This window comes from Engystomops pustulosus, chromosome 7, assembly GCF_040894005.1.
Source record: "Engystomops pustulosus chromosome 7, aEngPut4.maternal, whole genome shotgun sequence".
Classification (NCBI taxonomy): domain Eukaryota; kingdom Metazoa; phylum Chordata; class Amphibia; order Anura; family Leptodactylidae; genus Engystomops; species Engystomops pustulosus.
The window spans coordinates 94,240,738-94,256,989 of record NC_092417.1 but is presented as its reverse complement, the minus strand read 5'-3'; the positions used below and the strand labels follow the sequence as shown (position 1 = coordinate 94,256,989).

Genomic DNA, 16,252 nt, shown 5'->3' with positions numbered 1-16,252 from the left:
CAGGACTTTAGCTATGCCTTCCCTCTGCCTCGTGTAATCCAGCACCAAGTGGGGGAGGAGGGGGATTGCCTATGAAGCTGAAACATTGAGGGGCTCTGGTATTGCCCCTCAGAGCCCTAGTCCACAGTCACAGTATCTGGACTAACATCCTATAGTGTCACCAGGGTAATGAAATGTCAATACAGCTCCATAGAATTATTGCCAGATGCAAACTGGAGAAATCAGAGCAGAACACGCAAGATAGGTTAACCGGTTTATTTTGGGATGTATGAAACTTATATACATATCCCTATCTAAAGAAGTCAGGCAGGTCATATACGATTTAGAATTAAAACCTTTCTAAATTAAAGCAGGATACATCAAGTAACATGCACTCACCTGAATATTACCCAAAATGTTCTGCATCAGTCCTACATGTAACACAATGAGGGGTTCACCGGGCATTGAGCTATGGGTGAAGGTAAAGCATCTCCTGTAAGGCCCAACTCTACGCTTCATGTCTGTCCAGTTTCTGACAGGATGCACGGCCTCATACCTGTACGGAAAGCCATCAACATCATTCCTTCTCTTTACGCCACAAATTCCAAACAAGACAGTTCAAAGCCAACCATATCTACAGAGAGATCACCACGTACAGACTGGTGTCTGTTAGACCTTGCCTAGGTACTGGTTGTTTCAAGGTGGGAGATTTATCAAGCTTTCTGCACAAGAATTCTGGATTAACTTGCAACAAAACTGCAATGCCTGGCACCATATTTATTAAGGGTAGCCTTAAGAATAGGGGACATGGCTTCACAGCAAAAAGTCTGTACATCAAAAAATGTGCTTTGAACTGCACCAACTTATAGGAGGTGCAAAGTACGATTCAACAGTCTAAAACAACTCCAGATGTATAATTCAACATCAGACAGTGATAAATCTGGTGCAGCATAAGACGGTCTAGTTCTACTCCGCACAGGTCTACTGATATATACCGTATATACTCGTGTATAAGCCGAGTTTTTCAGCACAAAAAATGTGCTGAAAAACCTCATCTCGGCTTATACACGAGTTAATTAAAAAAAAAATTAATACTCACCCTCTGGCTCCCGGTCCTCGGCGGCAGCTCCCGGTCCTCTGCGGCGGCTTCTCTCTTCACGTGCCGGCAGTCGCGTTTATGCGACTTGCCGGCGGGCGCACAATATGATGTAGCGGTGTCGCCGCTGATGACGTCATCAGCGGCGACACCGCCGCATCGCACTGTGCGCCCGCCGGCAAGTCGCATGGACGCGACTGCCGGCACGTGAAGATAGAAGAAAGAAGCCGCCGCAGAGGATCGGGAGCCGCCACTAAGCATCAAAGGTGAGTATCGTGAGGGTGAGTATTAAGTTTATTTTTTTTATTATTCGCTAGGCATACTGGGGGCAGGCTGTATACTTTTTGGGGGCAGGCTGTATACTTTTTGGGGGCAGGCTGTATACTTCATGGGGGCAGGCTGTATACTTCATGGGGGCAGGCTGTATACTTCATGGGGGCAGGCTGTATACTTCATGGGGGCAGGCTGATTGTATACTACTTGGGACAGGCTGTATACTGCAGGGGCTGGCTGGTTGTATACTACAGGGGGCTAGCTGGCTGTATACTACACCCTCGGCTTATACTCGAGTCAATAGGTTTTCCCATTTTTTTGTGTGGTAAAATTAGGGGTCTCGGCTTATACTCGGGTCGGCTTATACTCGAGTATATACGGTAAATCGATGAATACCAATTATCCAGGCAAATTAGGAAACACAAGGTCTGCTACAAAACAGATATATTGTACCTATATAAATCTCCCCAGAAGTGTCATTCTGACTGACAATTTTGGGTCAGGAAGCCCAATTGGTATCAGCCTTGCAATGTTTCGCTATCTGTTAGATCCTCACTGTAGGATTTATACGTTGAACTTTATGGACTGACAATTTTTTTCATCCTTAACTACTATGATACTGTTGAAATGCCTTTTGGGGAAATGTATTTTCAAAGTAGTTGACTTTAAAGGAAAGGGAATACCTTCAAAATCAGGCATGATAAAGCAGGGTCACCTACCCATAGATCCAGGCACTTTGACTGTGGTCATCTTATATTTGGTATCAAAGACCTCCTTCCTTCTAAAATAAACTTTTTATAATCATGTAGACAGTTCTTACTGCACAAGTGCAGAGGGAGCAGGGGGAGGGTGTGGCAGTGTAACAGTCTGTAAAGCCAGATCACAGGGTTACTATGGTAGCCCCTCAGGCTATCTAATTAGCATATTTTAAATGTTGCTTTTAGAAGAAAGGAGGACATGGATATCAAGTATAAGAAGATTACCACAGTCACATGCTTGGGTCTATGGGCAAGTTCCCCTCATTTATCATGATAAATTTTGATGGTAGATTTCCTATAAGGAGAGGTTATTGCATAGACTGGAGGACACTTACTCACTAATCTTCTGCAGGACCTCGCAGGGTGACTGCCAGGTTATCCTCTCCAGGTTTAGAAATCCTATGGAGAACCATTCAGACAGCATGCTCTTCAGTATCCCATTCATCTCCTAGAGGAACAAAATGGAAAAAAATACTTTTAAAACTCTTATGCTTTATTTTGTAGAACCAAAAATCAGCATAAATCAGGATGGTAGAGCCAACCATAGACTCCAAAATGGGTAGCACTATCAATGCAGCTATACAGTTACACTTCTTAATGGGATGCACAACATGCGCAGATGAGCAACATATAAAACCATATAGCAAGAAGAATATAGATGAGCCTTGTACAATGTTACATATACATATAGTAATGCACATCAATGTGCAAGTCCATGTGGACTATATGAACACCAAACAGTAGCAAATCCCAATATTAGCGTGGAGGCATATTTCTTTAAAAGCTCCTTAAAAGCAGGCACTGTCCTATAAAGTTTACCCCCTCCCTTCCTGTCCAACCTGTAAATCCTCACAAGCCTTCGCTTTCCTCCAATTATAAAATCAGCTGGAACTTCTGAAGCCCGAAGACACAAATGTCAGCGCTTAACCTATTTGTCTGCTTTATAAAGCCATAACATTTTGCTAGCTACCGAGCACAAAGTAAAATGGTGACAGGTCAACCACTTCAACAAGGGCACAATGGGGCGTCAAAGATGTAACTTAGTGGGGTTTCTTTTTCCTTTCTCGCTAAGTTCCTTGTTAACAGAATAGTTCCTTTTGAAAAAAGCCCAAAAAAAAAAAAGAATTAACACATATGAAAGTATAGACTGAACATATTCAACTAACTATATCTAAAAATACAGTCGGACAGAAGTGTATATACATTCTTTGGAGGCAGGAGACAGGTAACAGAACTGTTCCTGGCACATTCGCCAGCAGAAGTCAAGTTGTATTTTGCAAAAAGAATGTGTTGCCTTCAGAGATCGCGATAACGCCTCTACAAGCGTCTATGACGCATGCAGAGGCTGATATACTCTCCAAAAAAACCACCAAGCGTATAAATACGCTTGGTGATTTTCTTGTAAAAGCGCTGGCTCTCCGCAGTAGTGATGTGCAGCTGCCGCCTGCTCGTGTGTAAGGAGCAGAGCGGACAGCGGAGCGCACAGAGCAGTCACGTGCACATGGACCCACTACACTGCAGAGAGGTCTCTGCTTCTGCCGGCAGAAGGGAAGATGAAGCCACGCCCCCTGAACACTCACTGCTGCCGGTCACTGTCTTCTCCAAGCTCATTTCACATATAGGGAGCAGCAGGGGAATCACATTACACTAAAAAGGGGCGGGGCAAGCACAAGCAGGAGGACAGGACATGTGACCTTTACAGGGGTCTCAGCTCCTCCTCCTCTCCTGACCTGTCTCTCTAGTTCTAATATATACAGCTGCACACGCGCACTAGCAGACTTGGCAAAGTCTGAGAGCTAGAAGGAGAGTGGAGAAGCGCTTGATTCCAAAGGAGTTTGTTGTTATCTGTGGTGGTGGTCCTGTGCCTGCTGTGGTGGGGGTCCTGTGTCTGCTGTGGTCTCACAGGTTTGTGTGACTGACCTATTCCCAGGGAGTTCAATTGATTAATACTGGTTACCTGAGCCTGACATAAGATGTATTCAATAAAGTACAAAATAGTTATGATTGAGGTTCTATGCATGGGTGGACTGCATGAGACACAGGAGGGGACAGTGATCTTACAATGGTCACAAGAGCTTACAAACTGAGGGAGGGGGGGGGGGGGGCAGGAGGTGAAAGTGCTTGTCCAATGGTCACAAGAGCTTACAATCTATGAGGATGGAGGGGACACAGGAGGTGACAGTGCTTGTACAATGGTCACAAGAGCTTACAATCTATGAGGAGGAGGGGACACAGAAGGTGACAGTGCTTGTACAATGGTCACAAGAGCTAACAATCTATGAGGAGGAGGGGACACAGGAGGTGACAATGCTTGTACAATGGCCATAAGAGCTTACAATCTATGAGGAGGAGGTGACACAGGAGGTGACAGTGCTTGTAAAATGGCCATAAGAGCTTACAATCTATGAGGAGGAGGTGACACAGGAGGTGACAGTGCTTGTACAATGGTCACAAGAGCTTACAATCTATGAGGAGGAGAGGACACAGGAGATGACAGTGCTTGTACAATGGTCACAAGAGCTTACAATCTATGAGGAGGAGAGGACACAGGAGATGACAGTGCTTGTACAATGGTCACAAGAGCTTACAATCTATGAGGAGGAGAGGACACAGGAGATAACATTGCTTGTACAATGGTCACAAGAGCTTACAATCTATGAGGAGGAGAGGACACAGGAGATGACATTGCTTGTACAATGGTCACAAGAGCTTACAATCTATGAGGAGGAGAGGACACAGGAGATGACAGTGCTTGTACAATGGTCACAAGAGCTTACAATCTATGAGGAGGAGGGGACACAGGAGGTGACAATGCTTGTACAATGGCCATAAGAGCTTACAATCTATGAGGAGGAGAGGACACAGGAGATGACAGTGCTTGTACAATGGCCATAAGAGCTTACAATCTATGAGGAATAGGGGACATAGGAGGTGACAGTGCTTGTACAATGATCCAGGCATTTCAAGTAAGGGATAAAATAAATAAATACCTCAAAGACCCCAATGTTTTCACATTGTATTGAAAAAAATCCTCCCTGAACCAAAACACTTGTGCTCACTAAGTAACAACTTTATTGCGGCCAAACACATCTTGCTAGTTAGTGAACGCAAGTGCATTGGTCAGAAGGCTTATGTTTTTGGGAAGGACTATCTAGTAAAAAATAAACCGTGTAAAAAAAAAAGTGTTATGCCCTCAACCCCCCAAAAATAAATGAAATAAATTTAGAGGCGGCAGCCTCAGCCTGCTCAGTGTGGGGAGGTAGGGGGGTTTGGGGCTGGCTATTAACAATTTATACAACTTGGAGTTATATATTTGTATTAACTGAAAATTCCATACTCCTCCTCAGCTAAAATACTCCTCAAAAATGGTGAGAGGAGTATTATTACCCTTCTGGAAAAATGTTAGTGCGACCTCTGGTTGCCTTGAACATCAATGGGGGTAATGTATCATACCTCGTATGCAAGTCTGAGTGTTTCCCACCTGCAAGCCACTTTTCCAATAAGTGTGATGCCACACGTTAGCGTTTTGATTCTGTATTGTAATGGAATCAAAGCGCAACGGGCCGGCCCACGGCGAATCGCATATGCGCTTCTATGCAAACGCATGTGATCGCCAATCAGTGCCCGGTGCCTTGTATTGTGTAAATGCGAGAGACACCAAGCGTTGATTGCCGATTGCATGCGTTTGCGTACAAATGCATATGCAATAGGCCACGGGCCGCCCCAGTGCGCTTTCATTCCATTACAAAATGGGATCAGAACGCTAACGTGAGGCATCACCCTTAGTGTTGGGGTGGGGAGCTGGACATGCCAAGGCGTGTATCCCCCGGTATGCCATATTTAGAATAGCCTGTGTAATTGGGGGTGCTCAAGTAGGATTCCAGTCCATATAGAGTCATAACTTCAAAGAAAAACACGCAAACAGATGGTAAGCTTACAAGAACATGTCCGTCTTAAAATGCATTCGTTTTCAGTCTATTTAAAAACTGTCCAAGAACGCGACGTGTGGCAGCACCCTAAGGGTGTGTCCACACGTTCCGGTTTTCAGATGCACTTTTGATGGAGAGGAGGAGCAACACCTCTCTATTTGTTGTCATCTGCGTCTTGAAAACAAAGGAGCCAAATGCTAAAAACTAGAAAAGCAGTCAAAACTAATCATTATTGGTAGTAACAGAGTCATGGACAGGCTCAGTGTACCGCGCCAAATAGTAATTCCTACTGTAATACAGAGGTTGTACGCAGTCATAATGAACTCCTAAGCTATGTCTCAAGCTGTATTCACCTCACAAGTGCTAAAGGAGCCCCTATGTTATACAAGAGATTCTGCACAAGCCACCTAGTGAATATTAATGAGCCAACTTATTCATTCAGTAAGAAGCAGAGACTTCAACAAGCTGCATTTTCAGGAGTGTAATTACCACAAATACATTTCACTGAAATAATCTTATATAAAATATATATTTCATTAATACACCCTAAAATAAGGCAAATGCTCCGGCTTGTTTATCAGCCTCCTTGGAGGAGTTTACATCTCCAAACCGAGCTGAGAAAATATGTTTTCCATTTCGCGTGTGCCTGGCCTCAATTAAATCTGAAAAGATTTAATTGTGTGTACCTTGGGGTGCTTTCACATCAAGAGGCTGTGTTCTCAAAAGAGATAAGGGAATGGAAAAAGCCATTTTCCAAATGCAAATGGACAGAGAACAATATAGGAAGGAGATTAGTAGAGTTCAGTAGCGTAAATAGAAATAAAATACCAGTATGCCAACTGCTTCCTTACATTGTGCAACATTAAATACTCACAACAACAGGCTGCCGCTACCATTCAGCGCTTTCACATTTCCCATTAGCTTTACGCGCAGTGCATTGACCCCAGCAATATTGTATCATGCTGAAAAGAAACATGCCAACACTAAAGCCGAGCTATTAAACATTTGGGAGACGGGTGCAAGGATAAAGGTTCATTTTTAATACAAGAAATAAAGGAGCATACAGGTACAGGGGGGTTTAAATGTCCATTTGGATGTGTTTGCACAGAGCATGAGTGATAATTTCACTTCATTTACAGCATTTAGATCATTCAAAGGAAGAACAGCAAGATTTATGGCGCGCTCACAGGAAAATTACCCTGAAGGTGGTGGCACACATGTGCATCGCATGTGTTTTTGGACCGTTTTTGTCCATTTTTCCCAATTATCTTAATAATTGGAAACCCATGCATTTTTAAAACGCACACCTTTTTTAACGGACTGAAAACGCATGCTTAAAAACAGACTAAAAACGCCATGTGTGGCATCACCCTGAGGCCGGCGGTGCACGTAACGTTTTGAACCAGTTTTTGGGCCGTTTTAAGAAGCCTGTTAAAAACTGCATGCGTTTTTGAAAACTCATCCGTTTTTGACCGGTTTTACCAGTTATCTTAATTAAAACAAGTCAAAAACGCATGCAGTTTTTTAACGGACTGCTTCAAAATGTCCTCAAAACGGCGTGTGTGGCGTCGGGTTCTGCCACACGGAGCGTTCCTGGTCCTTTCTGGGTGAGTTTTTCAATGCAGAAAAAACGCATGCTATTTGCATGTTTACCATGCCTTTGGCTGGTTTAAGCCGCTGGGAAAATGTTAATATAGCTTCTTATACTTCCAGAAATTAAAAAAAAAAAAGCATCCAAACTCATGATAAAAATACAAAAACGTGTTTTTAGTACGTTTAAAAATGCACCAAGAAGAGCCCGTAAATGCACCTTGTGACAGCATACTTAGGCCATGGTCACACGTACCGCTAGGAGTCCGTCATAACGCGACGCTAGCTCACAGGGGGAGGTCCTCGGCCCGAACGCACATGCGTTTCCAGAGAAACGCATGCGATCGGCTTAACAATCGCCCTGGGGCGAGGACCTGTGCGCTAGCGTCGTGTTATGACGGACGCCTAGCGGTACGTGTGACCGCGGCCTTAGGCCACATTCACCCGCATCACATAGGCTACGGAGAAGGAGCTTGCCCAATTGCAGATGTGTTTCTATTTAAACGTTTGTACCTGTTGACTACTGAAGATTTACAGGTCTATGTATAAAAAAATAAAATACACACAACTACATAAAAAGTATAAGCAATTTCTCTACTGTGCTCAATTTTTACCAAACCATGTGAATGCATCCTAGTACACCCTGCTGCATCCACTACAGTTTTAGCTAATAAAACTTTATTAACCGGTTAAGGACCGGGCCCTTTCCTGTTTTTTCATGTCCATTTTTTACTCCCCACCTTCAAAAATCTATAACTTTTTTATTTTTACACGTAAAGAGCTGTGTGACGGCTTGTTTTCTGCGTAACAAATTGCACTTCATAATGATGGTATTAAATATTCCATGCCATGTACTCGGAAGCGGGAAAAAAATTCCAAATGCAATGAAAATGGTGAAAAAACGCATTTGCGCCATTTTCTTGTGGGCTTGGATATTACGTCTTTCACTGAGCGCCCCAAATGACATGTCTACTTTATTCTTTGGGTCGGTACGATTAAGGGGATACCAAATTTGTATAGGTTTTATAATGTTTTCATACATTTACAAAAATTAAAACCTCCTGTACAAAAATATTTTTTTTGATTTTGCCAACTTCTGGCGCTAATAACTTTTTTATACTTTGGTGTACGGAGCTGTGGGTGGTGTCATTTTTTGCGAAATTTGATAATATTTTCAATGATATCATTTTTAGGACTGTACGACCTTTTGATCACTTTTTATAGATTATTTTAGATTTTTCAAAATGGCAAAAAAGTGCCATTTTCGACTTTGGGCGCTATTTTCCGTTACGGGGTTAAACGCATTGAAAAACCGTTATCATATTTTGATAGATCGGGCATTTTCGGACGCGTCGATACCTGATGTGTTTATGATTTTTACTGTTTATTTATATTTATGTCAGTTCTAGGGAAAGGGGGGTGATACGAAATTTTAGGTTTTTTTATTATAATTTTTTTTTTTTAACTTTTTTTTTTTTTTATTTATACTATTTTTCAGACTCCCTAGGGTACTTTAACCCTAGGTTGTCTGATCGATCCTATCATATACTGCCATACTACAGTAAGGCAGTATATGGGGATTTTCTAACTCATTCATTACAATGTGCGATCAGCACATTGTAATGAAGGGGTTAAAACGAAATAGCCTCGGTAGCACCGATCGCGGATGTTACCGGTAAGTCTTTGCTGCAATATGCAGCAAAGACTTACCGGCTATGGAGAGGGCTCAGCCCGTGAGCCCTCTCCATGCAGCGCGACGCGACCGCCGCCGTGAATACACGGCGGGTGGTCGCGAACCGGTTAAAGGGCTATTCCAGGAATATGAACTTATGATACAAAAACCCATGATGTTATAGATAAATGAATCTAACAAAATTCAGGACGGACTGATTAGAGGACCAGTAGCATTTTAATACTTTGTTACAGTGCAGGTCAGCAGCATTGTTCTGCTAAGGGGAGCAGAATTTTAAATAACAACTAATTACATAAGGATCCATTTTTATATGAATTATGCCGATTCCTGGATTACCCCTTTATAAGCAGTATGTATGATTTTTTTAGGCTTATCCTACATACCTACACAAATGTGAGGCTGCATTCACACATTCATTTACCTGGTCCGAGGAGTTCACAGAATTGTCCGACGATCATGCACTGTGCCACGATTCACTAAGATCGTGCACCTGATATCCTTGCGACACAATTTGAAACTTAAATCCCACACTCAGTCCAAATCAGTCAAATTGTCCGACGGCCCGTCCCTCAATTTCTGTTGCATGAAAGCCAGCCCAGCCGCGCCACAGTCCGCTCGCGTGCGACACAATGCCGACGCAAACCCCTGTTAAATACCTGTCAAACCGGCACAAATCCTAAAAACTGTGAACAAACTGACGAAAGTGTGATCCGTGACCCTTAATAAGCCCCATTGTGTTTGCATTGCATTTGCATTTAGAAACCCAATGCAAACCCAATGCGAACATATGCAAGATTCCAATGAAACGCACACGATCAGTTAGTAGCAACTGTTGTTTGGCACTGAGTATATGCAAAACACTGGGTGTATGTTACCAATTGCATGCGTTTCAATGGAAGACCCATGACCTGTCCACGTGTTAATGTGGTCCATTGCATGAATCTCATGTGAGGTCCACTCATACACCAATGACAGCAGAAGAGGCTGCCCAAGTCAGCTAACACTAATACGGATATATCATATATAAGGCATCTGTACAACCAGCTTCCAAGGATGAGAGAAGCAAGGTCGCTTCACCCCCCTGGTTCTGTACAGTCAGAATCCGATCATAAGTGGAATTTTTCGTCGTCAAGTTAATTGCTGGTAATGAGCCAAGTTACAAGAGCAACGGCAATTGTACAATCTTTACTTCTGTCTGTGCCTGGTTCTGTAAAAGTTGTGCTTTGAAGCAAACAAACTCAAGTTGGATGAAATGATCTTGTATGATCACAGAGGCCGCAGATAAAGCGTCAACCAAAAAAATAAAAAATGTTGCATAATTTTCTGAAACTTAGCAGAAACAATGAAGAAACAACGTAAAGATCATTTATTTTAAAAAGTGAAAAATAAAGTCCTTGTATTGACCTCCACTGGAAACTTGTAACTACTGCATAGTTCTGCTTCCAGAGGAGCTTAGTGATAACCAATATAGCCACATCAAAAAAGGATTGACAATGTTGGGAAATTGGGATTCACCAGGTTTCTCATAAATACAGCTAGTGACAGGTTCCCATAGAGCCCTATTAACTGAATGCCACCCTTGTTTCTGCTAAAAAGGTTTTTCTCACATTCCCATAAAAATCTACTTTGCTCTTTTACCTTGCATACAGCTGTGAGTGAGAGGGAGTGTGGCCTCCTCAGGCCAAGTGCAGCGGCTTCCCCCCATCCCTCTTACCATTCAGCACTTCAGTCACCAGGTTAATGTCATCTAAGGTCCCTTACCCCTAACATTTGCTAAATCTACCGCATGTATCTGAGCACAGCAGCCTCCATGGACTATTAGTCCTCTCCATTGAAGCATGCTGCTATTCTGGCCCCATGTGGTCAGAAACATACATGAGGTAATTTTTGCAAATGTTAGGCGGCAAAAAACCTTAGATGACATCACCCTGGTCACGTGACATGAAGTAGTGAATGATGTAATAGAGCTCTCTCAAAGTCCGCATGCGTTTTTGTCCGTTTTCCAATTATCCTAATTAAGATAATTGGGGAAAACAAAAACAGCTGCATTTTCAAAAACGCCTGCGTTTAACGGTCTGCTTAAAAAAGGCCTAAAAATGGGTTCAAAACACCACCGTGTGCCACCACCCTAGTAAGTCTGTAGTTGAATAATGAATAATGGCAGATGGTTCCTAAGTACTGATAGCAGTGAGAGCCGTCAATCAACAACAGGGAGGGCATTGCAGTGAACAATGAATATGCAGGACTCCATTAATATTATTAGACTAACATAAGGCGAGTTGCATATCAGTTTACAAACTAATTTTTTTTTTAACATTGCAGCCATGGAAGTGTAAGCAGCTGTGCAAACATTTTCACAGCTGCTTACAACAATGAAAAACCGCTTCTGCATTGTAACACTAGGCTGCGATCATATGCTTTGCTCATAAGGCATAAATTTGTATGTAAGTCGGAACTGTATATTTTATCATTGTAATCCCAGACAGAACTTTTTTGGCCTCTATGACAATTGGATTTTAAAATTGTTAGGTTGTCATAAGAACCAGAATTAACACTTAAGCTTCATTACAGACACCTGTGATAACTGTTATAGCTTATTATTGTAGCCTAGGACTTAAGTACAATAAATTACCAATATCCAGAGGTCCGTTTGTAACTAGGGGTCGTATGCAAGTCGAGTGTTCTTAAGTAGGGGACCGCCTGCACAGCAAAAAAATACTTTAAAAAAAAAATTATATACTCAAACTCCGGCGGCCCCGATGCGCAGTGCTGCTCCCCCAATGTCAGCGCAGGTCCTCTTCTGTCACATCCTGCTGGGCGCTGCCATGTTTTTCTCCCGGCCGGCGCATAGTATGACGCCTGCCGGGCGGGAAGAACATGGCCGCGCCCTGCAGGATGTTACCGAAGACAGAAGACTGGCGCGGAAGCCAGAAGAGGACCCGCGCGGACATCGGGGGAGCAGTGCTGCGCATCGGGGCATTTTTGGGGTGTTGAGGGCATAACATTTTTTTTTTAACACTGTTTATTTTTTACTAAAGTGTATCGCGCGATAGTCCTTCCTAAAGACATAAGCCTTCTGACCAATGCAAGTGCGTTCAATAACTACCAAGATGTATTTGCCCGCGATAAAGTTGCTACTTACTGAGCACAAGTGTTTTGGTTTGGGGAGGATTTTGTTCAATAGAATGAGTTTCAATACAATGTGAACACAGTCTTCGGGTCTTTGGGGTATTTTTTTTAATTTTATACCTTACTTGAAATGCCTGGATCATTGTACAAGCACTAACACCTCCTGTGTCCCCTCCTCCTTCTCATAGATTGTAAGCTCTTGTGACCATTGTACAAGCACTGTCACCTCCTGTGTCCCTTCTCCTTCTCATAGATTGTGAGCTCTTGTGACCATTGTACAAGCACTATCACCTCCTATGTCCACTCCTCTTTCTCATAGATTGTGAGCTCTTGTGACCATTGTACAAGCACTATCACCTCCTATGTCCACTCCTCTTTCTCATAGATTGTAAGCTTTTGTGACCATTGTACAAGCACTGTCACCTCCTGTGTCCTCCTCTTCATAGATTGTAAGCTATTGTGACCATTGTACAAGCACTATTAACTCCTGTGTCCTCCTCCTCCTCATAGATTGTAAGCTATTATGACCATTGTACAAGCACTATCACCTCCTTTGTCCTCCTCCTCATAGATTGTAAGCTCTTGTGACCATTGTACAAGCACTGTCATCTCCTGTGTCTCATGCAGTCCACCCATGCATAGAACCTCAATCATAACTATTTTGTACTTTTTTGAATACATCTTATGTCAGGCTCAGGTAACCACTATGAATTAATTCCACTCCCTGGGAATAGGTCAGCCACACAAACCTGTGAGACCACAGCAGGCATAGGACCCCCACAGTAGGCACAGGACCCCCACAGCAGATGACAACAAACACCTTTGGAATCAAACGCTGCTCCACTCTCCTTCTTCCTCTCACTCTGCTAAGTCTGCTAGTGCGCGTGTGCAGCTGTATATATTAGAACTAGAGAGACAGGTCAGGAGGGGAGGAGGAGCAGAGACCCCAGTAGTGGTCACATGTCCTGTCCTCCTGCCTGTGCCCCGCCCCTCTTTAGTGTAATGTCATTCTCCTGCTGCTCCCTATATGCTATTCACACTGGATACAGAGCAGCTGGGAGAAGACAGTGACTGCTCCGTGCTGAGGGGGCGTGGCCTGAGCTCCTCTTCTGCGGGGGAGGAGCAGATACATCTCTGCAGTGTAGTGGTCAGTGTGCACGTGACTCCTCTCTGTCTGAGCTCCGCTGCCCGCTCTGTCCCTTAACAGTAGCAGGCGGCAGCTGCACATCACTACTGCCGAGAGCCGGACAGCGCTTACACAATTAAATTACCAAGCGTATTTATACGCTTAGTGTTTTTTTTGGAGAGTAAATCCGACTCTGCATGCGTCATAGACGCTTGTAGAGGCGTTATCGTGATCTCTGCTCGAATCAATAGGTTTTCCCAGTTTTTGGTGGTAAAATTAGGGGTCTCGGCTTATGCTCGAGTATATACGGTATCAGGTTCTAAGCAGTCAAACGCATGGTAAACTGTCAAAAACTGATGTGTTTTTAAATGGACTGAAAAGCAAGTGTCCTGATGCTTTCCCAATTGTGTAAGCAGCCACAGGAATAAGGGCAATGCTTTTTAATCATAGTTTTTTTTATAAAGTATTTATTTTGGAAGGGTTAATTTCTATGGCAGGTTCCCTTTAAATAAATTCCACGGAAGCCCCAAAGCATTCCTCTGGTTTTAGCATGACCCAGCAATAGCCCAAACCTGAAATTAAAAGAAATTTTTTAAGGCCTTCACAATCAGAGTGAGGTCACGCGTTGCGTCTAAAGCATGAGTTCCAAAACGCATTCCACCAGCTGGAGAGAGATTCTCCTGTGGAGAGATCTCACAATGGCAGCCTGAAGAGGGCACCTTCATATCTCAGGGACCTGGAGCAGTTTGCCAAAGAAGAATGTTCGAAAATTCCAGCAAAGCATTGTAAGAAACTCATTGATGGTTACCGGAATCGGTTGTTTTGTCTTAAGGTTGTGCTTCCAAGTCCGGCCCATTTTTGGAGTTTTGTGTAAAATGATCAATGAATGTTTTTTAATTGTCCTTTGTGTTTTTTTAATTGCAAGCAAACTAAATGAGGATATTAATACCAAAGAATTTGTTATTGCAATCGTTTTCTGGAAGAAAATGAGTATTATCTGACAGAATTGCAGGGATGCCAATACTTTTGGCCACCAGCATATATTTTCAACAATTTTGACTTCTGATGTCAACCTTTAAGCAGGGATAAAATACTCCAGTCACCTATAACTATTCACAATGCCGAAGCTGAAAACTGCATAGCATAATCCTCATTCTTACAATGCTTTACTTTCTCCTAACTTTTCCTGTTTATGTACAGAACTCTTGTAGGGGTATTTGCAATTATGAAGATTAAGTACCTATTTAGCAGCTGCCTACTGTGTTATAAAGTACAGCTCATGTGAAGGTAACATTAGAAGGCGCACCATACTGTGACCAACAGGTTAAAATGCCCTTTAATAGTCCATTTACTGCAACAACCAAGCAACAAAAACTGTTTAAAATGTTCATGAAATATGAAGCAGCTGGAACTCACACCATGGCAGATTCTTAGAAACATAATGAGAGATTTCCATATCTACTGTGCAGAAAATATAAATCACGACATAGCACCCTGAGCATTTTACTGAGCTATCCAACAAAGAATGGGTGCTGTAGTAGAAGATCTCATTGAGAATCCCCTCCATAACCCAAGCAGAGAAACACAAGTACATATTGCATAGAAATCCCCTGAAATAACATGGAGGAGCCTGCAACCTAAAGGTGGTGGCACACGTGGCGCCTTGAACCCGTTTTTAGTCATTCGTTTTCAGTCTGTTAAAAACTGCATGCGTTGATTTGAAAACGCATGTGTTTTTTGTCCGGTTTTCCCAATTAGCTTAATTAAAAAGGGATGCGTTTTCAAAAACCGTGCTTAAAAACACCTTCAAAACACCATGTGTGGCATTACCCTAAGGCAGGGGTCGGGAACCTATGGCTCGCGAGCCAGATGTGGCTCTTTTAGAGGCCGCATCTGGCTCGCAGACAGGGTGAGCGATTCGGACGCCCACCATGTAATTCCATCGCACCTGTCACTTTAAGACAGGCGCGATAGACATGCAGAGCGACGCAGCCCCTGCGTCGCTCCGTACTTTGCAGGACACAGGCGGCCGATGACGTCACGGCGCCTGTGTCTCTGCGCGGAGGTGCGGGAAGTCGGAACCGCGGGAAGACGGAGCTGTCACTAGAAGCGGTGAAGAAGCGGTGTGGAAGCAGAACTGCATGTAAGTATAAGTTTTATTATGTTTTTTTTTGGCAATTTCTGTATGGTATTTTTTTTGGCGTTTATGGGGAATGAGTGGCCTATGGGATCGGGATACTTACTGGGGGAAATGGATTTTTTTTTTACTGGGGGAAATGGATTTTTTTTTTACTGGGGGAAATGGATCCTTTTTTTTTTACTGGGGGAAATGGATCCTTTTTTTTTTACTGGGGGAAATGGATCTTTTTTTTTACTGGGGGAAATGGATCCTTTTTTTTACTGGGGGAAATGGATCCTTTTTTTTACTGGGGGAAATGGATCCTTTTTTTTTACTGGGGGAAATGGATCCTTTTTTTTTACTGGGGGAAATGGATCATTTTTTTAACTGGGGGAAATGGATCATTTTTTTAACTGGGGGAAATGGATTCTTTTTTTTACTGGGGGAAATGGATCCTTTTTTTTTTACTGGGGGAAATGGATTCTTTTTTTTACTGAGGGAAATGGATCCTTTTTTTTACTGGGGGAAATGGATTCTTTTTGTTACTGGGGGATCTGCAT

At 43.0% G+C, this 16,252-nt stretch overlaps 1 protein-coding gene across 2 annotated transcripts in view; it reads right to left on the bottom strand.

Moving 5' to 3' along the window:
- The window catches only part of MLYCD (malonyl-CoA decarboxylase), a 49,413-nt gene that overhangs the window by 24,164 nt on the left and 8,997 nt on the right, over positions 1 to 16,252 (bottom strand). For both annotated transcript variants that reach the window (XR_011848951.1, XM_072117262.1), the window contains exons 2-3: positions 2,442 to 2,554; positions 379 to 535 (exon numbers count right to left, since the gene is read on the bottom strand). Coding sequence is in view for 1 of the 2 variants with exons in the window: in XM_072117262.1 (XP_071973363.1) it covers positions 379 to 535; positions 2,442 to 2,554 (270 nt within the window). In the remaining variant the exon portion in view is untranslated. The remainder of the gene's footprint in view (positions 1 to 378; positions 536 to 2,441; positions 2,555 to 16,252) is intronic.